Source organism: Pseudophryne corroboree, chromosome 1 (assembly GCF_028390025.1).
Source record: "Pseudophryne corroboree isolate aPseCor3 chromosome 1, aPseCor3.hap2, whole genome shotgun sequence".
NCBI classification, from domain to species: domain Eukaryota; kingdom Metazoa; phylum Chordata; class Amphibia; order Anura; family Myobatrachidae; genus Pseudophryne; species Pseudophryne corroboree.
In genome coordinates, this window is record NC_086444.1 from 1,061,863,577 (window position 1) to 1,061,891,545 (window position 27,969).

Genomic DNA, 27,969 nt, shown 5'->3' on the forward strand with positions numbered 1-27,969 from the left:
GCACTTTAAATGATGTTTGCTTGGAGAAGCTTGGTGTGACAGTAGGGATATTTATAAAAACTGGTGCAGAGGGTAAAGACGCCGGAACGCAGAGCAACCCATCAGATGCCATCTGACATTTTTGTAGCGCAGGTTAGAAAATGAAAGAGAACCTCTTATGTGTTTACATGAGTTATTAGCAGCACCACTTTCCAGTTTCTGATACCGGGGAAATTAAGTATATACAGCTTTCTTAAATACCCTCTTAAGTATTTTAACATAATAAAGTATATGGAATATATAATAGATTTTTATATCTGTCACAGTTAAACAGGACACAGGATTTCCTTTCGTTGAAATTACATTTCACTTTAAGAAAAGCTGAATGGGCATGATCCTATTGCAGCTCTCTATAGAACCTCTGTGGAATCCTATGTAACAATAAAGTTAAGAAAACCTACAATAAAAAAAACCCCAACCAAAGCTGGTGAAGCACGGTGCGTCACGTAAGTCGGGTGACGTCGTAGCGGATGTGGCCACGTCGTGACGCAGAGGCAGGCTATGGCGGCCTTAGCTTCCTGGTAACGGCACTGGGCAGCGGCGGCATTGGTGGTCGCCGCTGCGCGCCCAGCTTGGCAGAAGCACCGGAATGGCGGACTTTGATGAGATTTACGAAGAGGAGGAAGAGGACGAGGAGCGGGCGCTGGAAGAGCAGCTCCTGAAATACGCGCCGGACCCGGTGGTAGTGCGGGGATGTGGGCATGTCACAGTGTAAGGCTTCAGGGGACATCGGGGACGAGGGAACTGGAGCTACACCTGGAGGCGGCAGAGGATAGCGTGTGTTATGGAGAACGGCTTATCCGTGCAGTAGGGAGAAGAAATCAGTCTGTTGCTGTTAGATGGGGCTCTGCAATGTGCCTTACTGCTATGCCAATGGGTTTGGCATGGAGGTCACTAAACATGGCCAATGCCCGAAGTAGGGGTTGCCATGCATGCCCAGGGAGTGGGGGAATGGTTGCTTTACCCCATCTGTTATGGATTAAACCTAATTGGGTAAAGGACCTCTGATGTCACCAGGAGGAGGAGCAAGGCCAGAACATGGTACCCTGAAATGTAACCTCGCCGGCTTGGTGGCTTGCTCAGCTTCTCTCGCCATCGGGTTACTAAATGGAGTAGTAGTAGGCGTGGATAGTGAAAGAACTATCCCGCCGGCCTAGCTCCTCCCCCTGACATTAGAGGTCTATTAGCTCACTTGGTTCTAACATCTACTTCAACCCATCGCCTGGGTGGGAGGATCTCAATGCTATCCCAAGAGCCAGTTGGTGGGGATATTGCTAAGTAAAGGGCCCTACACACTTGCCGATTACACTGAGCGATATGAACGATCTCGCATTAATGAACGAGATATCGTTCATATCGCTCAGTGTGTAGGTACCAATGATGCACGTTCATTGTTGGTGCTGGCTCATTTATACATACAAGCCAATATGGACAATCTCATCCATATTAACATGCAGGGATACGGGGCCGGGTGACATCAGGGAGTGAAGAAACTCCCATACAAGCTGTGTGAACAATTTGACATTGCAAACATCATTATCATCCAAATTGGCTTGCAATGATAAACCGCGATAGACCAACGATGAGCGACTGCGGGGACGCAGTGCCTCCACACTGAATGATCGATATATAGTTTGTTTTTGAACTATGTCGTCCATATCATTCGTAAATATTTACCAGTGTGTAGGGCCCTTAAGGTATAAACACCAGATCTGGAAATTGCTGATAAATGTGTCTGGTCATGTTGATGATTTTTACTTTGTGCACTGTTTGTATTATCCTACTTATCTACTTAAATATTTCTCTGACGTCCTAGTGGATGCTGGGAACTCCGTAAGGACCATGGGGAATAGCGGCTCTGCAGGAGACAGGGCACATCTAAAGAAAGCTTTAGGATCACCTGGTGTGCACTGGCTCCTCCCCCTATGACCCTCCTCCAAGCCTCAGTTAGATTTTCTGTGCCCGACGAGAAGGGTGCACACTAGGGGCTCTCCTGAGCTCTTTGTGAAAGTTTTAGTTTAGGTTTATTATTTTCAGTGAGACCTGCTGGCAACAGGCTCACTGCATCGAGGGACTAAGGGGAGAAGAAGCAAACTCACCTGCGTGCAGAGTGGATTGGGCTTCTTAGGCTACTGGACATTAGCTCCAGAGGGACGATCACAGGTTCAGCCTGGATGGGTCACCGGAGCCGCGCCGCCGGCCCCCTTACAGAGCCAGAAGAGCGAAGAGGTCCGGAAAAATCGGCGGCAGAAGACTTTCCTGTCTTCAGATAAAGGTAGGCGCACAGCACCGCAGCTGTGCGCCATTGCTCTCAGCACACTTCACACTCCGGTCACTGAGGGTGCAGGGCGCTGGGGGGGCAGCGCCCTGAGACGCAATAAATCGATAGAAAACCTTTTATGGCTAAAATAAATGCATCACATATAACTCCTGGGCTATATGGATGCATTTAACCCCTGCCAAAACATACAAGAAAACGGATGATAAGGACGCCGAGAAAGGGGCGGAGCCTATCTCCTCAGCACACTGGCGCCATTTTCCCTCACAGCTCAGTTGGAGGGAAGCTCCCTGGCTCTCCCCTGCAGTCACTACACTACAGAAAGGGGTTAAAAAAGAGAGGGGGGCACAAATTAGGCGCAGTATAAACAATACAGCAGCTATAAAGTGAAAAACACTTATATAAGGTTATCCCTGTATATATATATAGCGCTCTGGTGTGTGCTGGCAAACTCTCCCTCTGTCTCCCCAAAGGGCTAGTGGGGTCCTGTCCTCTATCAGAGCATTCCCTGTGTGTGTGCTGTGTGTCGGTACGTTTGTGTCGACATGTATGAGGAGAAAAATGATGAGGAGACGGAGTAGAGTGTCTGTAATAGTGTTGTCACCCCCTGGGGGGTCGACACCTGAGTGGATGTACTGTTGAAATTGCGTGACAGTGTCAGCTTTGTATAAAAGACAGTGGTTGACATGAGACAGCCGGCTACTCAGCTTGTGCATGTCCAGACGTCTCATACAGGGGCTCTAAAGCGCCCGTTACCTCAGATACAGACGCCGACATGGATACTGACTCCTGTGTCGACGGTGAAGAGACAACCGTGATTTCCAATAGGGCCACACATTGCATGATTGAGGCAATGGAAAAAGTTTACACTCTTCTGATAATATAAATACCACCAAAAAAAGGGGTATTATGTTTGGTGAGGAAAAACTTCCTGTAGTTTTCCTGAATCTGAGAAATAAAATGAGGTGTGTGATGATGCGTGGGTTTCCCCCCGATAACAATTGATAATTTCTAAAAAGTTATTGGCAGTATACCTTTTCCCGCCAGAGGTTAGGGTGCGTTGGGAAACACCCCCTAGGGGGGATAAGGCGCTCACACGCTTGTAAGAACAAGGGCTCTACCCTCTCTGGAGATGGCCGCCCTTAGGGATCCTGCTGATAGAAAGCAGGAGGGTATCCTAAAATGTAATTACACACATACTGGTGTTATACTGCGACCAGCAATCGCCTCAGCCTGGATGTGCAGTGCTGGGTTGGCGTGGTCGGATTCCCTGACTGGAAATTTGATATCCTAGATAAGGACAGTATATTATTGCCTATAGAGCAATTAAAAGATGCATTTCTATATATGCATGATGCACAGCGGAATATTTGCCGACTGGCATCAAGTATAAGTGCGTTGTCCAATTATACCAGTAAAGTGGTCAGGTGATGCGGATTCCAAACGGCATTTGGAAGTATTGCCTTAACAAAAAAGGGGATGTACCCCAGGTCGCCTCTCAAAATAAGACGCCGTATTATCAGGCGCAGTCCTGGTTGGCAAGCGGACAAAAGGGTTCCTCTTTTCTGCTCGTGACAGAGGGAGAGGAAAATGGCTGCAGAGATCAGCCAGTTCCAAGGAACAGAAACTCTTTTCCGCCTCTGCCAAGCCCTCAGTATGACGCTAGGGCTTTACAAGTTCAGGCACGGTGGGGTCCCGTTCTCAATGAATTTCAGTGCGCAGTGGGCTCACTCGCAAGTAGACCCCTGGATCCTTCAGGTAATATTTCAGGGGTACAAATTGGAATTCGAGACGTATCCCCCTCGCCGTTTCCAAAGGTCTGTTTTACCGACGTCTCCCGCTGACAGGGAGGCAGTTTTGGAAACCATTCACAAGCTGTATTCCCAGCAGGTGATAATCAAGATACCCCTCCTGCAACAGGGAACGGGGTATTATTCCACACTATTGTGGTACCGAAGCCAGACGGCTCGGTGAGACCGATTTTAAAATCTAAAATCTTTGAACACTTGCATACAGAGGTTCAAATTCAAAATTGAGTCACTCAGAGCAGTGATTGCAAACCTGGATGAAGGGGACTACATGATGTCTCGGGACATCAAGGATGCTTACCTTCATGTCAAAATTTACCCTTCTCACCAAGGGTATTTCAGGTTATGGTACAGAACTGTCTCTATCAGTTCGGACGCTGCCGTAGGGATGGTCCACGGCACCCCGGGTCTTTACCAAGGTAATGGCCGAAATGATATCCCTTCGAAGGAAGGAAATTTTAGTTATCCCTTACTTGGACGATTCCCTGATAAGGGTAAGATCCAGGGAACACTTGGAAGTCGGTGTAGCACTATCTCAGGTAGTGTTGCGGCAGCACGATTGGATTCTCAATATTCCAAAATCGCAGCTGGTTCCGACGACTTGTCTTCTGTTCCTAGGGATGATCCTGGACACAGTCCAGAAAGAAGGTGTTTCTCCCGGAGGAGAAAGCCAGGGAGTTATCCGAGCTAGTCAGGAACCTCCTAAAACCGAACCAAGTCTCAGTGCATCAATGCACAAGGGTTCTGGGTAAAAATGGTGGCTTCCTACGAAGCAATCCCATTCGGCAGATTCCACGCAAGACTTTCCAGTGGAACCTACTGGAAAAATGGTCCGGGTCGCATCTTCAGATGCTTCAGCGGATAACCCTGTCACCGGGGACAAGGGTATCCCTCCTGTGGTGGTTGCAGAGTGCTCATCTTCTAGAGGGCCGCAGATTCGGCATTCGGGACTGGGTCCTGGTGGCCACGGATGCCAGCCTGCGAGGCTGGGGAGCAGTCACACAGGGAAGGAATTTCCAGGGCTTATGGTCAAGCCTGGAGACATCTCTTCATATAAACATTCTGGAACTAAGGGCCATTTACAATGCCCTAAGTCAAGCGAAACCCCTGCTTCAGGGTCAGGCGGTATTGATCCAATCGGACAACATCACGTCAGTCGCCCACGTAAACAGACAGGGCGGCACGGGAAGCAGGGGGGCAATGGCAGAAGCTGCAAGGATTCTTCGCTGGGCGGAAGATCATGTGATAGCACTGTCAGCAGTGTTCATTCCGGGAGTGGACAACTGGGAAGCAGACTTCCTCAGCAGACACGATCTACACCCGGGAGAGTGGGGACTTCATCCAGAAGTCTTCCACATGATTGTGAACCGTTGGGAAAAACCAAAGGTGGATATGATGGTGTCCCGCCTCAACAAAAAACTGGACAGGTATTGCGCCAGGTCAAGAGACCCTCAGGCAATAGCTGTGGACGCTCTGGTAACACCGTGGGTGTTCCAGTCAGTGTATGTGTTCCCTCCTCTGCCTCTCATACCAAAAGTACTGAGAATTATACGGCAAAGGGGAGTAAGAACGATACTCGTGGCTCCGGATTGGCCAAGAAGAACTTGGTATCCGGAACTTCAAGAGATGCTCACGGACGAACCGTGGCCTCTACCTCTAAGAAAGGACCTGCTCCAGCAGGGGCCTTGTTTGTTCCAAGACTTACCGCGGCTGCGTTTGACGGCTTGGTGGTTGAACGCCGGATCCTGAAGGAAAAAGGCATTCCAGATGAAGTCATCCCTACCCTGGTCAAGGCCAGGAAGGACGTAACCGCAAAACATTATCACCGCATTTGGCGAAAATATGTTGCGTGGTGGGAGGCCAAGAAGGCCCCTACAGAGGAATTTCAACTGGGTCGTTTCCTCCATTTCCTGCAAACAGGACTGTCTATGGGCCTAAAATTAGGGTCCATTAAGGTTCAATTTTCGGCCCTGTCGATTTTCTTCCAAAAGGAACTGGCTTCAGTGCCTGAAGTTCAGACATTTGTAAAAGGGGTACTGCATATACAGCCTCCTTTTGTGCCTCCAGTGGCACCTTGGGATCTCAATGTTGTGTTGAGTTTCCTAAAGTCACATTGGTTTGAACCACTCACCACTGTGGACTTAAAATATCTCACATGGAAGGTGACGATGCTGTTAGCCCTGGCTTCAGCCAGGCGTGTGTCAGAATTGGCGGCTTTATCATATAAAAGCCCTTATTTAATATTTCATTCTGACAGGGCAGAATTGAGGACTTGTCCTCAATTTCTACCTAAGGTGGTTTCTGCATTTCACATGAAGCAACCTATTGTGGTACCTGCGGCTACTAAGGACTTGGAGGATTCCAAGTTGCTTGACGTGGTCAGGGCCCTGTAAATATGTTTCCAGGACGGCTGGAGTCAGAAAATCTGACTCGCTGTTTATCCTGTATGCACCCAACAAACTGGGTGCTCCTGCTTCTAAGCAGACGATTGCTCGTTGGATTTGTAGTACAATTCAGCTTGCACATTCTGTGGCAGGCCTGCCACAGCCAAAAATCTTAAAATGCCCACTCCACAAGGAAGGTGGGCTCATCTTGGGCAGCTGCCCGAGGGGTCTCGGCTTTACAACTTTGCCGAGCAGTTACTTGGTCAGGAGCAAATACGTTTGTAAAATTCTACAAATTTGATACCCTGGCTGAGGAGGACCTGGAGTTCTCTCATTCGGTGCTGCAGAGTCATCCGCACTCTCCCGCCCGTTTGGGAGCTTTGGTATAATCCCCATGGTCCTTACGGAGTTCCCAGCATCCACTAGGACGTCGGAGAAAATAAGAATTTACTTACCGATAATTCTATTTCTCGTAGTCCGTAGTGGATGCTGGGCGCCCATCCCAAGTGCGGATTGTCTGCAATACTGGTACATAATTATTGTTACCAAAAAATTCGGGTTATTGTTGTAGTGAGCCATCTGTTATAGAGGCTTCTCTATTATCATGCTGTTAACTGGGTTCAGATCACAAGTTGTACAGTGTGATTGGTGTGGCTGGTATGAGTCTTACCCGGGATTCAAAATCCTTCCTTATTGTGTACGCTCGTCCGGGCACAGTATCCAAACTGAGGCTTGGAGGAGGGTCATAGGGGGAGGAGCCAGTGCACACCAGGTGATCCTAAAGCTTTCTTTAGATGTGCCCTGTCTCCTGCGGAGCCGCTATTCCCCATGGTCCTTACGGAGTTCCCAGCATCCACTACGGACTACGAGAAATAGAATTATCGGTAAGTAAATTCTTATTTTTTTAAAATATATATATATATATATATATATATATATATATATATATATATATTATATCTATCCAAATTTAACTAACACTATTTAATAGTTTCTTATATAGCGCAGCAAATTCTGTTGCGCTTTAACATTATTAAATTTGGAGGATTCTGTATCCTCCAAGTGGTGGTAACTCTGTGACTGAAGTACAGCTCTGCATTCACTAGATCTTTGTCAGTACTGTCCCTCTATATCTGCTTGTGTCAGAGGTGCCATAATTCCTCTCTGCACCTATTTGTGTCTGCTCTCTGGGTACAAGAGATCCACCATAATTTGATAGATTTTTACCTACACTTCCCACTGTGTAGGCTTCAATCTATCTACATGTCCACTGTACACTTATGCGAAGTGCAAACGCCCCATTGCCACCCTGTTACATCCATTTAGCTGCACGTGGAGATCTGATTGACTTCATTGCTGCTCGTAACAGCCCCACAGGTGAGCTGAGATCCTTATTTCTGCTTTGTCTTGAACAGTGCCAAAAATTGACCTCTAGATCTGTTGCCCATTTAAGGCAGAATCCATAATCTAGTCTTCATTCTAACACCCTGCACCTGTCACAACCCATGCAGTTCCTCTTTTCTGCCTGGGGTGTCGCTCTCTGCTCTGGTGCTTCTAGTACACTCTGGTCTATATCTCAGCACTGAACATGTATGATCTATGTGCAATTATGCTGTAATCCATTGCAGCAAATTTGCCATTTTCCTGTCATTTACTAACTTGAGGTAGATATAGCAGTGACATGTTGCAGTGTAGTATCAAACAGTTGTACACTGTCACTTTCCAATGATCTTGTTATATTAGATGCCTACTTTCTTATTATTCCTAAATTATTTATAAATTACTAGTTAACTTATGTAAAATACTTGCTGGTTATCACAGATATTGATGTATCTGCGTTTAACTCTGAATCAAGCCCACAATATGAGAGATGCTGAACGAGACTTGGAGACCAGAAACAATGGGGGGGAATTCAATTGTTTTTCCCAGTGGCTACCACTAGGGGGTGCAAAACGGAGCAATTCAGTTGTTGCTCCATTTAGACGCCCGGTAGCTTTGAGGACGACATTTCTTCTTGCAGCCTCTGAGGAGAAATGTGTGCTAAGTTGTTTGGATGCTCAAAGCAGGACTTTAGACAGGTTTAGCCATTTTATGTGGCTAAACCCTGTCTATTTGGGCGCTATATGCATGGGCGCTCAAACATAAATTGAATCCTGACAATTGTTTGGGCATCTAAACAGTCCTGTTTTAGACAGGAATTTTAGACACCCATAACAATTGAATTCCTCCCAATGAGTGCTGATGGCGTAGGTAGTGCTAGGGCTTGAAAAAGTGAATAAAGGGCACTTGAGAGCTTACATACTGTTAGCCACTTAACTTGCAATTTTTTAATAATTAAATTAGGTCAAGAACATCTATTTAAAACTTCTCTAAAATTATATATATATATATATAAAAAAAAATAAAAAAATTAACATTTGCAAAATATCAATGATTTTTTTTTCATTTTCTCTAAACAGTGTTGACCGAAATATTGGAACACAAAATATCAGAAAATCACAACCAGCGCAACTTTGTTTTTCCCAGCGGCTGCTCAGATGAGCAGCTGCCAGGTATACACTGGTGCACTGAGGGGGTGTTTACATTTCACGAGTGATGCTTCCTGCCATGTTGACTGATTACTAGCACATCAGACACGGGGGGAGGGTGCATGAATGTAGAAGCACCTCTCTGTGATTGGTGGATGCTAGAAGATTATCTTCCGGCAGCCGCCTACTCTGTGTTTCTGATTGGTTGCAGTGTTTCCGACCATGTCAGATCGCATCATTTGTGACCACGCTAATCAATGTGCTGCCATATTAGGCAAGTGGCTAGTGTCGTTGAAGGATAGTTCAGTCCATATTTAGTTTCTGACACAGGAATATTAGCATGCAAAAAAAAATAATTGCTGTGCGTTTGGTTATGGTTCCATCACCAACAGTGCCTCCCATATAGCTAATGGAGGTTCTAGATGTTATGTTTCCATGTTTCTCAGTGGCAGTCTGAGAGCAAACCAAACATTTAACAGCAGTGCAGTTTTGGAGCCTCGTGTCTAATCTTAGTTTCCCACACACATGTTGAGTACAATTGAAGGGCGATATCTGTGCTTGCCACAGTGGTTTTAATTTACATGTGACCAGATTTTCCCTCCATTACCTGAAATAAGGGGGAGGTGTCAGACTTTCATTGCCTGTAGTCCAGTTCCTAGCAGAGAATATGCAAAAATGGAATAACTTGCGCACTCTATCTGCTGCTTGGTCCAAACACTTCGGTGCGCCAGTCCTCAAACAACCCAAAATATACAGTGTGGGTGGTGCATAAGCGCCGTTAGTATGAAATACACAGAATGTTCCTTTTTTCTTTTTGTGGAATTCCTCAGGAAACTTCAAAAATCTTCAACAGGGTGAAAGAACAAAGAAGCCTCATCAATAGTAGTTGGCGCCACTTTTTACATCCAATGATCAACGACAAAACTCACCTTAATACAGTGAGATGCGTGCTTTTACACACTTCAGCAATATATAGTGTTTACTCTAGGAGTGAAAAGGGGCATGGCGCCGGACTCCGGGGGCATATGTGCGCGCATGCGTCCGAAACGGGGGCGCGGCCATGCCTACGTCATTTTAGGGAGCGGTGCGGCCCACAGACGCTACTATAGAGAGCGTCTGTGGCCGGCGACGTCACTGTTGGGGGCGTGCCCAGCACCTCCGTCGGTGCTGGGCTTCCCCCAGCTCACTCCCAATGCGTGAATGGATGCCGCGCGCATGCGCACGGCATCTATACACGCCGGGAGGGCTGGAAGCGGGCGGCTGTTCTAGCAGGGCGCCGCAAAAGGGGCAGGGCGGGTTTTGCCTGCTAAAAAACGGGCAGGGCGCGGCGCCCTGCTAAAACAGCCTAGAGTGAACACTAAATATATACTCATCATGCATTCACCTTTCTATGAGAAATACACTGTGATTTACAGGAAGAGGGGTTTGCGGGGAGGGACAGGGGTAACTGGCGTTCGGGAAAATGGTGTGTCGCCTCCATTTTCCAGGAGTGGTGAGACCAGATCGCATCTCAAATGCAGGGAGAAGGTGGTATGCGCCGCCTCCTGCATTTGCATTGCTATGGACTGCAGATGCAGCAGCTTTGCATTTGCTATCCTTAATGAATCAGGCCCCTTAGTTGTCTGTAAAGTGACCCATGGGACTGTCAGTAAAATGTAAGAAAAGAGGTAACACTGGAGATCTGGAAAAGGGATGATAACCCAGAGAAAGTGGTTTCACTGCTTCATAAATAGACACCTAGATCTATTGCCCTTTTAAGGCAGAAATCCATAGTCTATGTGCAATTATTCTGTTTATCCATTGCAGCAAATTAGCCATCCTGTCATTTACTAATTTAAGGTAGATTTAGCAGTGACATATTGCAGTGTAGTATTGCACGATTGTACACTGCCACTTTCCAACGATTGTGTTATATTTATAGGAGATCCCTACTTTCTTATTCTTATTCCCCAATTTATAATATTTAGAAACGTAACTACTAGTTACCTTATGTAAAATACTTGCTGATAATCACAAATATTGATGTCAAAGTTTCCATAAAGTCATAGAACTTGGAAGGTTGAGTATAGTATTTATATTTGCTGTGCTGCCATTTTTTTTCAAAAGCTGGATAAAAGAAGAAGTGTCCTTAACAACTTAACTGACGATTTTTCCTTCAAAATCGTTCATAAAACTGTTTTAAAACATAAGTAATTTTTAATTAAGTTTAAAATGTATTACTAAAAAAAATATTTGATTATTATGCACATCTGCAGAACGAATTTCCTCGTCAAAAACTGGGGAACATGATGGGGTGGCGCGGTCGCATGTGATCTGACCATGCCAGTTAAGTGGGCGTGTGTATGATAATATTACCCCCTCAACTATTATGTATGAGCCCTAAATAATTTGTAGATAAAGGTTAATTGGCTCCTGACAAAAAAATGAGCCTTATGCCAGTATCCAATTAGCTGTAAAAATTTACCACAGCTAATTGATTCGCCGGGGGCTATTCAGTTAGCCCCGATACCCAGCACTCATCAGGGATTCGGCTTTGGGTGCCTCATACTTAACCTGGATTCCATGTGTTATAGCACAAAAACGGGACATTTAGCGCCTGAAAAAGGGGGCTTTAATTGGATAGCCCGATAATGACCACCGGTCAAACATTGCACAGGCCTTTTTATATTTTGGGAGAAAAATAATCTGGTTTAATTGCATACCAGCCTTAGTGTGTACATGTGATATGGAACATAGAGTAGATTGTAAAATCCACTGAGGCAGGGACTAATGTGAATGATTAATCTCAGTGACGCACCACAGAATATGTATGTGTTATGTAAATAACTTTTTTTTTTCCAATTACATAAAATCATCTTTATAACTGGGTCCCCTCATTTGTTTGAATTGTTCTGCGTATGTAATTCCTCCTGATTTTGTTAAGCTCAAATTAATTTCCTGTGATCACTGAGGGAAGACCTGTTTAAATTGGCTGATGTAATAGTTTTTACCCTTTTGTGAAACAAGGAATTTGTACCATTCACATGGACGCAAGATGTTTGTATTGTGTAGCTCAATCTTGTTTTTTTTATATCTATGTTGGAGATTGTATATCTCTTGTTAACCTCTTATATCGATTAAGGCTTGTCCTTTCGCTGGCAGACTGCGTGTGGGACCCTGTCACTTACTCTTTTTTTTTTTTTTTTTCTGCTATGGTTTCATTGTTTTGTTACATTATCTTTCCCGATTACCCTGTGTAATAAGCTAGCTATTCAAATAAATGTTAATAAATAAAATAGTTTGAATTTTAAGTTACAATAATTACTAATCTCCAGATATAAGAAAATGCACAAGGAGATTGTGCAAACTTCTATTTTAGAGGTGTTTCAGAAGAGTGAGTCCGCTAATAGGGAAACATTCTTCACACTGCATATTTCCTCTTGGTGCGGCTGCATTAACAGCTTTTTACTACGTAAATCAGACCAACTCCAGCCAAACAGTGCTCTCAAAATATATTTCATCTCTGTGGAAAAGAGTAATGAAAACAAAATCTTTGCTGTTCACACCAGCTAATGGTTTCTGCATACTTTTACATTAGCGAATAATGGATAACTGGCAGACAGTCTAGTTCTTTATTGAAAAGGGACATTTATAGTTGGCAATAGTAGGTTCTCAAAGGGAGATGGAAATAGGAGATTAATGAGCAACGATGGGCATGAGGTGGCAGAGAAACAGTCGGAACGTTGACCCCCCCCCTTCCCCCACTAACATTTCACTTTCCCTCACACCCCATAGGGGGAGGCAGAAAATGTCTCCTCTTGGCTACTGTACATCCATTATAATTAAAATTCCCCCTGAAAATGTAATTAAATTAGACATCAATCAAGCAATGGTAAATATTCTGTTCTTTGTAGGAACCATTGACAGTGACACAAAAACTTAGAATTTATTGTAAATAGGTTGCATCAATGTTCTGATCATGTTCTGTCCTTCATTAGCATACTACAGGATGCTAGCAATATCGTCAAACTTGATGTTAGCGCTAGTGAAGGTGGGCACCCGCGTATCGTTTATACACCCTGCTCGATATTTGCCAGTGTGAGCGAATGGTTGGTCCTAGCCGCGGATCGGAGGACCTATGGCTCAGTGTGTACCTAGTGTTAGTGACTTTGCGGAGATGTGGATATGAATCAGTTGTTATCACTGTGTTGGTAAATTACAGAGGTTCTGGAGCATGGTTGAGTTTGTCAATACAGATTAATGGAAGTATGGAAATTTCCTTTATAGTGTTTCTAATATAAAATAATACACAATTTTTTTTTTTTTTCTGGCACTGATGTTTCAGTCACAAATCAAATATGAGGGGGAATTGAGTTCCCCAACACTGATGCGATGTGCCATTCTAGTACGGCACATGTCTACCGGCATTGTAGGTTTGCCCTCGTACCCCATAGATGTGTGAGGGAAAACTTGTCCGCACTTCTTTAATTGGCTGTTATGCGTGCAGTTGGCGCTTAACACAATTCAATTCCACTCCATGGTTGGTCTTTCCATTTAGGAATTACTCTGCCATTTCTGCCTAGCCAATGAAATAGCGGAAAATGGAGTGCATGCAAATACAAACACATTTTTTTTTTCTTCCTTTTTATTAAAACCTTATATGAGGGCAGATGTGAGTGATAAAGTACCAACCAATCAGCTAATGTCATTTTTCAAACACAGCCTGTCACACAGTAGTTAGAAGGTGATTGGCTGGTACTTACTGCATCACCACCACGGAGTGCTGTTGTCTTAATATCTATGTAAAACGTCACTTTAGTCACTTTTCGCTCACCCCACAAATTACTAAAAACACAATTTTGAAAGAAGGTGCGCTCTCATTTTTCCTGACTCTAGACTATCTGTACTGGTGCGTAATGCTGCAGGGTCCCTCTGCTTAGTATGCAGCAAACCTTCAGTACGTGAAGTTGCTGAACACTGGCATCTAGAAAGTATGTTCTTATGTACATAATTACATTGCACATTCTAATAAATAATTAGAGAATCCTTTAACATTTCTTGTTGGCAAATGCAACACTTTGGTATAACAACATAACACTTGTGTACCTTGCAGAGTGTTGTATATGAATGATGTGTCCTTGGCTTACTTCCCATGCTATATACACATACTGACGATGTGTTCTATGTCCTCATGACTCATCTAACATATTTTTTTTTTTTATTCCTTCTTTTAGATTTGGCCTTAGCAACAAATTTGAAGCAGAGTTCCCATCATCTTTAACTGGCAAAGTATGTATGCAGTGAATGGCACTGTGTAGCGATTGAGGAGAGATCTTTTATAATCATTCTGTAATGTACGTTATTTATTTTATGTCTGTTTCACTCCTAGGTAGCTCCAGAGGAATTTAAATCCAGCATTAACAGAGTCAACAGTTGTCTTAAGAAAAACCTTCCAATTAATGTCCGCTGGCTGCTGTGTGGGTGTCTGTGTTGCTGCTGTACACTGGGATGCAGCATGTGGCCAGTTGTGTGTCTCAGTAAAAGAGTAAGTTATTCCATGATTTATGTATCTTGTGCTGTTTGGAGATCATGTTGTTTAACAGCAGTTTGTATGTTTTTGCTACCTCAGTGTGCAGTTTGGGCGAGTAGATTTACCTTTGTGCTCTCATTTTAGAACCTGGATGTTCTTGGTGTTCACTGTCTTTGACCCCAAAGTAACAATCCACCTTTTCTTAGTTGCCAAATAGCAGCTACCTCACCTTTTTGGCAGCAACAGTGGGTACATTGGATAGAGGATGTGCTGGGCACGTGCCACCCTGTAGAGCAGGACTCTGTTCAATTTAAACATTGCTCAGTTTCGTGGAGCATATTGTTCTTGTTGGAATATGATTCTACTGTGTCATGTAAATACGTGTTTTGGGGGGGGAGTTTCCTTTTCAAATATTAGGGGGAATGCTGTTCTTTCTCCCCGCAGTCACCACTAGATAGCACCCGATGGAGCAATTCAATTGTTGCATCTTTCGGAAGCACTGAGCTGCGGGGAGACACATTGCAGCTCCCAGTCACTGGTGAGCAGAAATGTGGAAGAAGTGTCCGAAAATGGCAACCAACTGGCATTTCTCTGACGTCCTAAGTGGATGCTGGGGACTCCGTCAGGACCATGGGGAATAGCGGCTCCGCAGGAGACAGGGCACAAAATTAAAAAGTTTGACCACTAGGTGGTGTGCACTGGCTCCTCCCCCTATGACCCTCCTCCAAGCCTCAGTTAGGTTTTTGTGCCCGACCGAGCAGGGTGCAATCTAGGTGGCTCTCCTAAAGAGCTGCTTAGAAAAAAGTTTGTTAGGTTTTTTATTTTCAGTGAGTCCTGCTGGCAACAGGCTCACTGCAACGAGGGACTTAGGGGAGAAGAAGTGAACTCACCTGCGTGCAGGATGGATTGGCTTCTTAGGCTACTGGACACTAGCTCCAGAGGGACGATCACAGGTACAGCCTGGATGGGTCACCGGAGCCGCGCCGCCGACCCCCTTGCAGATGCTGAAGAGAGAAGAGGTCCAGAAATCGGCGGCAGAAGACTTCCCAGTCTTCTTAAGGTAGCGCACAGCACTGCAGCTGTGCGCCATTGCTCTCAGCACACTTCACACCAACGGTCACTGAGGGTGCAGGGCGCTGGGGGGGGCGCCCTGGGCAGCAATGCTGGCTATGCTACCTATGCTGGCTAAAAATACATCACATATAGCCCCTGGGGCTATATGGATGTATTTAACCCCTGCCAGGTTGTCAGAAAAACCGTGAGAAGAGCCCGCCGAAATAGGGGGCGGGGCCTATCTCCTCAGCACACAGCGCCATTTTCCTACACAGCTCCGCTGCTAGGAAGGCTCCCAGGCTCTCCCCTGCACTGCACTACAGAAACAGGGTAAAAACAGAGAGGGGGGGCACTTATTGGCGATATTCATAATATTTAAGCTGCTATAAGGGGAACACACTTATTTAAGGTTGTCCCTGTATATTTATAGCGCTTGGGTGTGTGCTGGCAAACTCTCCCTCTGTCTCCCCAAAGGGCTAGTGGGGTCCTGTCTTCTATCAGAGCATTCCCTGTGTGTCTGCTGTGTGTCGGTACGTGTGTGTCGACATGTATGAGGACGATGTTGGTGTGGAGGCGGAGCAATTGCCTGTAATGGTGATGTCACCCCCTAGGGAGTCGACACCGGAATGGATGGCTTTGTTTATGGAATTACGTGATAGTGTCACCACGCTGCAAAAGTCGGTTGACGACATGAGACGGCCGGCAAACCAATTAGTACCTGTCCAGGCGTCTCAGACACCGTCAGGGGCTTTAAAACGCCCATTACCTCAGTCGGTCGATACGAACACCGACACGGACACTGACTCCAGTGTCGACGGTGAAGAAATAAACGTATTTTCCAGTAGGGCCACTCGTTACATGATCACGGCAATGAAGGAGGTTTTACATATTTCTGATACTGCAAGTACCACAAAAAGGGGTATTATGTGGGGTGTGAAAAAACTACCTGTAGTTTTTCCTGAATCAGATGAATTGAATGAAGTGTGTGATGAAGCGTGGGTTACCCCCGATAAAAAAAACTGCTAATTTCAAAGAAGTTATTAGCATTATACCCTTTCCCGCCAGAGGTTAGGGCGCGCTGGGAAACACCCCCTACGGTAGATAAGGCGCTCACACGCTTATCAAAACAAGTGGCGTTACCGTCCCCAGAAACGGCCGCCCTCAAAGACCCAGCTGATAGGAGGCTGGAAAATACCCTAAAAAGTATATACACACATACTGGTGTTATACTGCGACCAGCTATCGCATCAGCATGGATGTGCAGTGCTGGGGTGGCTTGGTCGGAGTCACTGACTGAAAATATTGATACCCTGGATAGGGACAGTATTTTATTGACTATAGAGCATTTAAAAGATGCATTTCTATATATGCGAGATGCACAGAGGGATATTTGCACTCTGGCATCAAGAGTAAGTGCGCTGTCCATCTCTGCCAGAAGAAGTTTATGGACGCGACAGTGGTCAGGTGATGCGGATTCCAAGCGGCATATGGAAGTATTGCCGTATAAAGGGGAGGAGTTATTTGGGGTCGGTCTATCGGACTTGGTGGCCACGGCAACAGCCGGAAAATCCACCTTTTTACCTCAGGTCACCTCCCAGCAGAAAAAGACACCGTCTTTTCAGCCGCAGCCTTTTCGTTCCCATAAGAACAAGCGGGCAAAAGGGCATTCATATCTGCCCCGAGGCAAAGGAAGGGGTAAGAGACTGCAGCAAGCAGCTCCCACTCAGGAGCAGAAGCCCTCCCCCGCTTCTGCAAAGTCCTCAGCATGACGCTGGGGCCTTACAAGCGGACTCAGGTGCGGTGGGGGGTCGCCTCAAGAATTTCAGCGCGCAGTGGGCTCACTCGCAAGTGGACCCCTGGATCCTGCAGGTAGTATCTCAGGGTTACAGGTTGGAATTCGAGACGTCTCCCCCTCGCCGGTTCCTGAAGTCTGCTTTACCAACGTCTCCCTCCGACAGGGAGACGGTATTGGAAGCCATTCACAAGCTGTATTCTCAGCAGGTGATAGTCAAGGTACCCCTTCTACAACAAGGAAAGGGGTATTATTCCACGCTGTTTGTGGTACCGAAGCCGGACGGCTCGGTAAGACCTATTCTAAATCTGAAGTCTTTGAACATGTACATACAAAGGTTCAAGTTCAAGATGGAGTCACTCAGAGCAGTGATAGCGAATCTGGAAGAAGGGGACTTTATGGTGTCCTTGGACATCAAGGATGCTTACCTCCATGTCCCAATTTGCCCTTCACACCAAGGGTACCTCAGGTTCGTGGTACAAAACTGTCATTATCAGTTTCAGACGCTGCCGTTTGGATTGTCCACGGCAACCCGGGTCTTTACCAAGGTAATGGCCGAAATGATGATTCTTCTTCGAAGAAAAGGCGTATTAATTATCCCTTACTTGGACGATCTCCTGATAAGGGCAAGATCCAGAGAACAGCTAGAGGCCGGTGTAGCACTAACCCAAGTAGTGCTGCAACAGCACGGGTGGATTCTAAATTTTCCAAAATCCCAGCTAAGCCCGACGACACGTCTGCTGTTCCTAGGGATGATTCTGGACACTGTTCAGAAAAAGGTGTTTCTTCCGGAGGAGAAAGCCAGGGAGTTATCCGAACTTGTCAGGAACCTCCTAAAACCAGGAAAAGTGTCTGTGCATCATTGCACAAGAGTCCTGGGAAAAATGGTGGCTTCTTACGAAGCGATTCCATTCGGCAGATTCCACGCACGAATTTGTCAGTGGGATCTGCTGGACAAATGGTCCGGATCGCATCTGCAGATGCATCAGCGGATAACCTTGTCTCCGAGGACAAGGGTGTCTCTTCTGTGGTGGTTGCAGAGTGCTCATCTGTTAGAGGGCCGCAGATTCGGAATACAGGACTGGGTCCTGGTGACCACAGATGCCAGTCTGAGAGGCTGGGGAGCAGTCACACAGGGAAGAAACTTCCAGGGCGTGTGGTCAAGCCTGGAGACGTCTCTTCACATAAATATACTGGAGCTAAGAGCGATCTACAATGCTCTAAGCCTGGCAAAACCTCTGCTTCAGGGTCAGCCGGTGTTAATCCAGTCGGACAACATTACGGCAGTCGCCCACGTAAACAGACAGGGCGGCACAAGAAGCAGGGGGGCAATGGCAGAAGCTGCGAGGATTCTTCGCTGGGCGGAAAATCATGTAATAGCACTGTCAGCAGTGTTCATTCCGGGAGTGGACAACTGGGAAGCAGACTTCCTCAGCAGACACGACCTTCACCCGGGAGAGTGGGGACTTCATCCAGAAGTCTTCCACATGCTTACGATCCGTTGGGAAAAACCAATGGTGGACATGATGGCGTCACGCCTCAACAAAAAACTGGACAGGTATTGCGCCAGGTCAAGAGATCCTCAGGCAATAGCTGTGGACGCCCTGGTAACACCATGGGTGTTCCGGTCAGTGTATGTGTTCCCTCCTCTGCCTCTCATACCCAAGGTACTGAGAATTATACGGCAAAGGGGAGTAAGAACGATACTAGTGGCTCCGGATTGGCCAAGAAGGACTTGGTACCCGGAACTTCAGGAGATGCTCACGGAAGATCCGTGGCCCCTACCTCTAAGAAGGGACCTGCTTCAGCAGGGTCCTTGTCTATTCCAAGACGTACCGCGGCTGCGTTTGACGGCATGGCGGTTGAACGCCGGATCCTGAAGGAAAAAGGCATTCCGGAAGAAGTCATTCCTAGCCTGATTAAAGCCAGGAAGGAAGTGACCGCACAGCATTATCACCGCATTTGGAGAAAATATGTTGCGTGGTGTGAGGCCAGGAGGGCCCCGACGGAGGAATTTCAACTCGGTCGATTCCTACATTTCCTGCAAACAGGATTGTCTATGGGCCTCAAATTGGGGTCCATTAAGGTACAAATATCGGCCCTGTCGATTTTCTTCCAGAAAGAATTGGCTTCAGTTCCTGAAGTCCGAACTTTTGTCAAAGGAGTACTACATATACAGCCCCCGGTTGTGCCTCCAGTGGCACCGTGGGATCTCAATGTAGTTTTGGAATTCCTCAAATCCCATTGGTTTGAGCCACTTAAATCGGTGGATTTGAAATATCTTACATGGAAAGTGACCATGCTACTGGCCCTGGCTTCGGCCAGGAGAGTGTCCGAATTGGCGGCTTTATCGTACAAAAGCCCATATCTGATTTTCCATGCGGACGCGTCCTCAGTTTCTCCCTAAGGTGGTATCAGCGTTTCACCTGAACCAACCTATTGTGGTGCCTGCGGCTTCTAGCGGCTTGGAGGACTCCAAGTTGTTGGACGTTGTCAGAGCCTTAAAAATATATATTTCAAGGACGGCTGGAGTCAGAGAAAGTCTGACTCGCTGTTTATACTGTATGCACCCAACAAGCTGGGTGCTCCTGCGTCTAAGCAGACGATTGCTCGTTGGATTTGTAGCACAATTCAACTTGCGCATTCTGTGGCAGGCCTGCCACAGCCAAAATCTGTAAATGCCCACTCCACAAGGAAGGTGGGCTCATCTTGGGCGGCTGCCCGAGGGGTCTCGGCATTACAACTCTGCCGAGCAGCTACGTGGTCAGGGGAGAACACGTTTGTAAAATTCTACAAATTTGATACCCTGGCTAAGGAGGACCTGGAGTTCTCTCATTCGGTGCTGCAGAGTCATCCGCACTCTCCCGCCCGTTTGGGAGCTTTGGTATAATCCCCATGGTCCTGACGGAGTCCCCAGCATCCACTTAGGACGTCAGAGAAAATAAGAATTTACTTACCGATAATTCTATTTCTCGTAGTCCGTAGTGGATGCTGGGCGCCCATCCCAAGTGCGGATTGTCTGCAATACTTGTACATAGTTATTGTTACAAAAATCGGGTTGTTATTGTTGTGAGCCATCTTTTCAGAGGCTCCTCTATTATCATGCTGTTAACTGGGTTCAGATCACAAGTTATACGGTGTGATTGGTGTGGCTGGTATGAGTCTTACCCGGGATTCAAAATCCTTCCTTATTGTGTACGCTCGTCCGGGCACAGTATCCTAACTGAGGCTTGGAGGAGGGTCATAGGGGGAGGAGCCAGTGCACACCACCTAGTGGTCAAACTTTTTAATTTTGTGCCCTGTCTCCTGCGGAGCCGCTATTCCCCATGGTCCTGACGGAGTCCCCAGCATCCACTACGGACTACGAGAAATAGAATTATCGGTAAGTAAATTCTTATTTTTTGCGATTGCACTTTACACAGCTAAACCTGACACTAATGGGTGCGATCAGCATGATAAACATCATCAATTGAATATCGCTCCTGCGATCTCCCATCATTTTAATTGGGAGATTAAGCGGCAATAACGATTGAATTCACCTAATTATGTACGTTTGCCATGCTTCTCTAAAGTTTATAAATATGTATACAAATGTCCTCTAGTATGCGTAAATTTAGGAAATACTAATAAAATAATAAAAATATTTAAAAATTTCAGTAAATTAAACACTTGCCTGGCATGGTCGCATCGCAAGTGCTTTATCTGACCTGGTCGCACAGGATGCGACCAGTCAGATAAACTGTGCTAGCAGCGGCAGGGAAGGAAAACTTCCCTCCGCTGCTGTCAGAGGGACCGGAAGGTGATAACGCACCAGTTGGTCAGCTCCTAACGGTCATTTTTAAAGTCCGTAATGATTGGCTAGTGTCTTTATCACTTCTCCAGGTTAATACATCTGCCACCCTGTGTGTAGTGCGTATGGCTGACATCACCAGAACTGTGTGTGTAGTGCGTATGGCTGACATCACCAGAACCCTGTGTGTAGTGCGTACGGCTGGCATCGCCAAAACCCTGTGTTGTAGTACATAGGTCTGCTGACTAATGTTAACACCCATGTTGAAAAGCAAACCATTGTAGTTATTTTAACCTTTCCTTGTGGGAGGATTGAGATACACTCTTCAAGGCTATGCGCAGCTTCGTGTGTTAAAAGTAATTTGAATATTTAATTTTAACATCCATGTTTGCTATCTGGTCTGCTATCAAGAAGTGGGTGACTGTGGCCCCAACAGTAGTTAATGAAGCCTATCCCAGATATTTTGTTGACTGCTGTTTAGGATAAAACTGGATTGCCCCGTGTAACATTATTACCTGTATTGGGGTATTGCTTTAAGTTAAACTGCAGGCTAGCAAGTTGCCCGATCTCCGACTTGCCCACTGGTTACTGGGGTACGTCCTCCTTGCCCTACATGCATATTCACTACCTCCTGCACAGTTACAGATAATACATGGGAAGCTGTGAAACAATGCAGCGCCTACAAAAGCTAGGGCCAAACGAACCATTTACTTTGCAATTAAGTCTTATGAGATTAATTGCTCAGGAAACATACTGCAACTTTAGGTAGTTTTTGTGCGATTAACCACGGTATAAAATGAAACTTCCCGGGTGCTGTGTTTCCGTAAAAATGTCCTGCCTAAAATCTCCATATTGAGCAATTAATCACTCATCTCCTTAAACTCTATAGTTCATGCAGTTTAGCCACTTACTACTGATTAAGCAGGTGACCACTCCGCTGAAATTACCAAGACTGAACATTGTTGGTGTGGAAATGCTGTTTACCCTATCATTGCAGTTTAGTTGGTAAGAGTAACAACTGCTTAATTGGCTACTGCTGTTAGTTATTATTATTATTTTCTCTGACGTCCTAGTGGATGCTGGGAACTCCGTAAGGACCATGGGGAATAGACGGGCTCCGCAGGAGACTGGGCACTCTTAAAGAAAGATTAGGTACTATCTGGTGTGCACTGGCTCCTCCCACTATGACCCTCCTCCAGACCTCAGTTAGATTTCTGTGCCCGGCCGAGCTGGATGCACACTAGGGGCTCTCCTGAGCTCCTAGAAAGAAAGTTTATTTTAGGTTTTTTATTTTACAGTGAGACCTGCTGGCAACAGGCTCACTGCATCGAGGGACTAAGGGGAGAAGAAGCGAACCTACCTGCTTGCAGCTAGCTTGGGGTTCTTAGGCTACTGGACACCATTAGCTCCAGAGGGATCGACCGCATGGAACTGGCCTTGGTGTTCGTTCCCGGAGCCGCGCCGCCGTCCCCCTTACAGAGCCAGAAGCAAGAAGAGGTCCGGAAAATCGGCGGCAGAAGACTTCGGTCTTCACCAAGGTAGCGCACAGCACTGCAGCTGTGCGCCATTGCTCCTCATGCACACTTCACACTCCGGTCACTGAGGTTGCAGGGCGCTGGGGGGGGCGCCCTGAGGGCAATATATGACACCTTGGCTGGCAAATCTACATCATATATAGTCCTAGAGGCTATATAGATGTAAAATTACCCCTGCCAGTATTCCAGAAAAAGCGGGAGAAAGTCAGTTGAAAAAGGGGCGGGGCTTCTCCCTCAGCACACTGGCACCATTTTCTCTTCACAGTGCAGCTGGAAGACAGCTCCCCAGGCTCTCCCCTGTAGTTTTCAGGCTCAAAGGGGTTAAAAAGAGAGGGGGGGCACAAAATTTAGGCGCAATATTGTATATACAAACAGCTATTGGGAAAAATTCACTCAATATAGTGTTAATCCCAAAATTATATAGCGCTCTGGTGTGTGCTGGCATACTCTCTCTCTGTCTCCCCAAAGGGCTGTGTGGGGTCCTGTCCTCAGTCAGAGCATTCCCTGTGTGTGTGTGCGGTGTCGGTACGGCTGTGTCGACACGTTTGATGAGGAGGCTTATGTGATGGCAGAGCAGATGCCGATAAATGTGATGTCGCCCCCTGTGGGGTCGACACCAGAGTGGATGGATAGGTGGAAGGTATAAACCGACAGTGTCAAGTCCTTACATAAAAGGCTGGATGACGTAACGGCTATGGGACAGCCGGCTTCTCAGCCCGCGCCTGCCCAGGCGTCTCAAAGGCCATCAGGGGCTCAAAAACGCCCGCTCCCTCAGATGGCAGACACAGATGTCGACACGGAGTCTGACTCCAGTGTCGACGAGGTTGAGACATATACACAATCCACTAGGAACATCCGTTACATGATCCCGGCAATAAAAAATGTGTTACACATTTCTGACATTAACCCAAGTACCACTAAAAAAGGGTTTTATGTTTGGGGAGAAAAAGCAGGCAGTGTTTTGTTCCCCCATCAAATGAGTGAATGAAGTGTGAAAAAGCGTGGGTTCCCCCGATAAGAAACTGGTAATTTCTAAAAAGTTACTGATGGCGTACCCTTTCCCGCCAGAGGATAAGTTACGCTGGGAGATATCCCCTAGGGTGGATAAGGCGCTCACACGTTTGTCAAAAAAGGTGGCACTGCCGTCTTAGGATACGGCCACTTTGAAGGTACCTGCTGATAAAAAGCAGGAGGCTATCCTGAAGTCTGTATTTACACACTCAGGTACTAGACTGAGAACTGCAGATAGTGCTGCTGCAGCGTGGTCTGTAACCCTGTCAAACAGGGATACTATTTTGCGAACATAAGACGTCGTCTTATATATGAGGGATGCACAGAGGGATATTTTGCCGGCTGGCATCCAGAATTAATGCAATGTCCATTCTGTCAGGAGGGTATTAGAGACCCGACACTGGACAGGTGATGCTGACTTTAAAAGGCACATAGAGCCTTATAAGGGTGAGGAATTGTTTGGGGATGGTCTCTGGGACCTCGTATCCACAGCAACAGCTGGGAAGAAAAATTTTTACCTCCGGGTTTCCTCACAGCCTAAGAAAGCACTGTATTATCAGGTACAGTCCTTTCGGCTTCAGAAAAGCAAGCGGGTCAAAGGCGCTTCCTTTCTGTACAGAGACAGGGGAAGAGGGAAAAAGCTGCACCAGTCAGCCAGTTCCCAGAATCAAAATTCTTCCCCCGCTTCCTCTGAGTCCACCGCATGACGCGGGGGCTCCACAGGCGTAGCCAGGTACGGTGGGGGGCCGCCTCAAAAATTTCAGCGATCAGTGGGCTCGCTCACAGGTGGATCCCTGGATCCTTCAAGTAGTATCTCAGGGGTACAAGCTGGAATTCGAGGCGTCTCCCCCCCGCCGTTTCCTCATCTGCCTAGCCGACAACTCCCTCAGGCAGGGAGGCTGTGCTAGAGGCAATTCACAAGCTGTATTCCCAGCAGGTGATAGTCAAGGTGCCCCTACTTCAACAAGGACGGGGTTACTATTCCACACAGTTTGTGGTACCGAAACCGGACGGTTCGGTGAGACCCATTTTAAATTTGAAATCCTTGAACACATACATAAAAAAATTCAAGTTCAAGATGGAATCGCTCAGGGCGGTTATTGCAAGCCTGGAGGAGGGGGATTACATGGTATCCCTGGACATCAAGGATGCTTACCTACATGTCCCCATTTACCATCCTCACCAGGAGTACCTCAGATTTGTGGTACAGGATTGCCATTACCAATTCCAAACACTGCCGTTTGGACTGTCCACGGCACCGAGGGTCTTTACCAAGGTAATGGCAGAAATGATGATACTCCTTCGAAAAAAGGGAGTTTTAATTATCCGTACTTGGACGACCTCCTTATAAAGGCGAGGTCCAAGGAGCAGTTGTTGGTCGGAGTAGCACTATCTCGGGAAGTGCTACAACAGCACGGCTGGATTCTATACATTCCAAAGTCACAGCTGGTTCCTACCACACGCCTACTGTTCCTGGGGATGGTTCTGGACACAGAACAGAAAAAAGTGTTTCTCCCGCAGGAGAAAGCCAAGGAGCTGTCATCTCTAGTCAGAGACCTCCTGAAACCAAAACAGGTATCGGTGCATCACTGCACACGAGTCCTGGGAAAAATGGTAGCTTCTTACGAAGCAAAATTCCATTCGGCAGGTTCCATGCAAGAACCTTTCAGTGGGACCTCTTGGACAAGTGGTCGGGATCGCATCTTCAGATGCATCGGCTGATAACCCTGTCTCCAAGGACCAGGGTATCTCTACTGTGGTGGCTGCAGAGTGCTCATCTTCAAGAGGGCCGCAGATTCGGCATACAGGACTAGGTCCTGGTAACCACGGATGCCAGCCTTCGAGGCTGGGGGGCAGTCACACAGGGAAGAAATTTCCAAGGACTTTGGTCAAGTCAGGAGTCGTCCCTACACATAAATATTCTGGAACTGAGGGCCATTTACAATGCCCTAAGTCTGGCAAGGCCTCTGCTTCAAAACCAGCCGGTACTGATCCAATCAGACAACATCACGGCAGTCGCCCATGTAAACCGACAGGGCGGCACAAGAAGCAGGATGGCGATGGCAGAAGCCACAAGGATTCTCCGATGGGCGGAAAATCACGTCTTAGCACTGTCAGCAGTGTTCATTCCGGGAGTGGACAACTGGGAAGCAGACTTCCTCAGCAGACACGACCTACACCCGGGAGAGTGGGGACTTCATCCAGAAGTCTTCCAACTGTTGGTAAACCGTTGGGAAAGGCCACAGGTGGACATGATGGCGTCCCGCCTAAACAAAAAACTAGATATTGCGCCAGGTCAAGGGACCCTCAGGCAATAGCTGTGGACGCTCTGGTGACACCGTGGGTGTACCAGTCGGTTTATGTATTCCCTCCTCTGCCTCTCATACCAAAGGTACTGAGAATAATAAGAAAACGAGGAGTAAGAACGATACTCGTGGTTCCGGATGGGCCAAGAAGAGCTTGGTACCCAGAACTTCAAGAAATGATATCAGAGGACCCATGGCCTCTACCGCTTAGACAGGATCTGCTACAGCAGGGGCCCTGTCTGTTCCAAGACTTACCGTGGCTGCGTTTGACGGCATGGCGGTTGAATTCCGGATCCTAAAGGAAAAGGGCATTCCGGAAGAAGTCATTCCTACGCTGATAAAAGCCAGGAAAGAAGTAACCGCAAACCATTATCACCGTATTTGGCGAAAATATGTTGCGTGGTGTGAGGCCAGGAAGGCCCCAACAGAGGAATTTCAGCTGGGTCGTTTTCTGCACTTCCTACAGTCAGGGGTGACTATGGGCCTAAAATTGGGTTCCATTAAGGTCCAGATTTCGGCTCTGTCGATTTTCTTCCAGAAAGAACTGGCTTCACTGCCTGGAGTTCAGACATTTGTAAAGGGAGTGCTACATATTCAGCCCCCTTTTGTGCCTCCTGTGGCACCTTGGGATCTCAACGTGGTGTTGAGTTTCTTAAAATCACATTGGTTTGAGCCACTTAAAACTGTGGATTTGAAATATCTCACGTGGAAAGTGGTCATGTTATTGGCCTTGGCTTCGGCCAGGCGTTAGTGTCAGAATTGGCGGCTTTGTCATGTAAAAGCCCTTATCTGATTTTCCATATGGATAGGGCAGAATTGAGGACTCGTCCCCAGTTTCTCCCTAAGGTGGTATCAGCTTTTCACTTGAACCAACCTATTGTAGTGCCTGCGGCTACATAGGGACTTGGAAGATTCCAAGTTACTGGACGTAGTCAGGGCCTTAAAAATGTATATTTCCAGGACGGCTGGAGTCAGGAAAACTGACTCGCTTTTTATCCTGTAGGCACCCAACAAAATAGGTGCTCCTGCTTCTAAGTAGACTATTGCTCGCTGAATTTTGTAGCACAATTCAGCTGGAGCATTCTGCGGCTGGATTGCCGCATCCTAAATCGGTAAAAGCCCATTCCACGAGGAAAGTGGGCTTATCTTGGGCGGCTGCCCGAGGGGTCTCGGCTTTACAATTTTGCCGAGCTGCAACTTGGTCAGGGGCAAACACGTTTGCTAAATTCTACAAAATTGATACCCTGGCTGAGGAGGACCTTGAGTTCTCTCATTCGGTGCTGCAGAGTCATCCGCACTCTCCCGCCCGTTTGGGAGCTTTTGGTATAATCCCCATGGTCCTTACGGAGTTCCCAGCATCCACTAGGACGTCAGAGAAAATAAGATTTTACTCACCGGTAAATCTATTTCTCGTAGTCCGTAGTGGATGCTGGGCGCCCATCCCAAGTGCGGATTGTCTGCAATACTTGCAGTGATCGCAAAAAACGCGCTATAGCGCGTATTTTACCTGCTTCTGCTGTCCAGGGACTCGCTTATCTAAAATGGGAGGGTCCCTGAGGACGCGTTCCGCAGCAGCAAATCAGTGAGCCTGTGCTTTTAAATAGAGGAGGTGGAGCCTTACCGCTCCTCTCCTGGTTGCGTGCAGTGCCTTCACAGGGTCCCGGCATGATGGCGCGGCTCCCTGGAACAGTGTCACGAAGACGGTGCGTCTCTGCTATGGCCGTATTTCAGGGGGATCCAGCGGCTGGCAGGTGCGTGTGTGAGCGCCGGTGCCTGTATGTGGTTGCTGTGTATGTGCTGCGGGGATGGGGAGAGGTGTGAGCTGGTTGCTATGTATGTGATGGGGTGAGGTGAGTGCCGGTGACTGTGTGCGGGGGGAGAGGTGTGAGCTGGTTGCTATGTATGTGCTGCAGGGGTGGGGGGTTATTAGAGGTGA

The 27,969-nt window shown here is 46.9% G+C and overlaps 1 protein-coding gene across 2 annotated transcripts in view; it reads left to right on the forward strand.

The window, feature by feature from the left end:
* The first annotated feature begins 457 nt into the window (after positions 1-457).
* CHIC2 (cysteine rich hydrophobic domain 2) overlaps positions 458-27,969 on the forward strand; it is an 81,313-nt gene continuing 53,801 nt past the window's right edge. For both annotated transcript variants that reach the window (XM_063920921.1, XM_063920922.1), the window contains exons 1-3: positions 458-750; positions 14,251-14,305; positions 14,406-14,561. In XM_063920921.1, the coding sequence (XP_063776991.1) occupies positions 629-750; positions 14,251-14,305; positions 14,406-14,561 (333 nt within the window). In that variant the 5' untranslated portion in view covers positions 458-628. The remainder of the gene's footprint in view (positions 751-14,250; positions 14,306-14,405; positions 14,562-27,969) is intronic.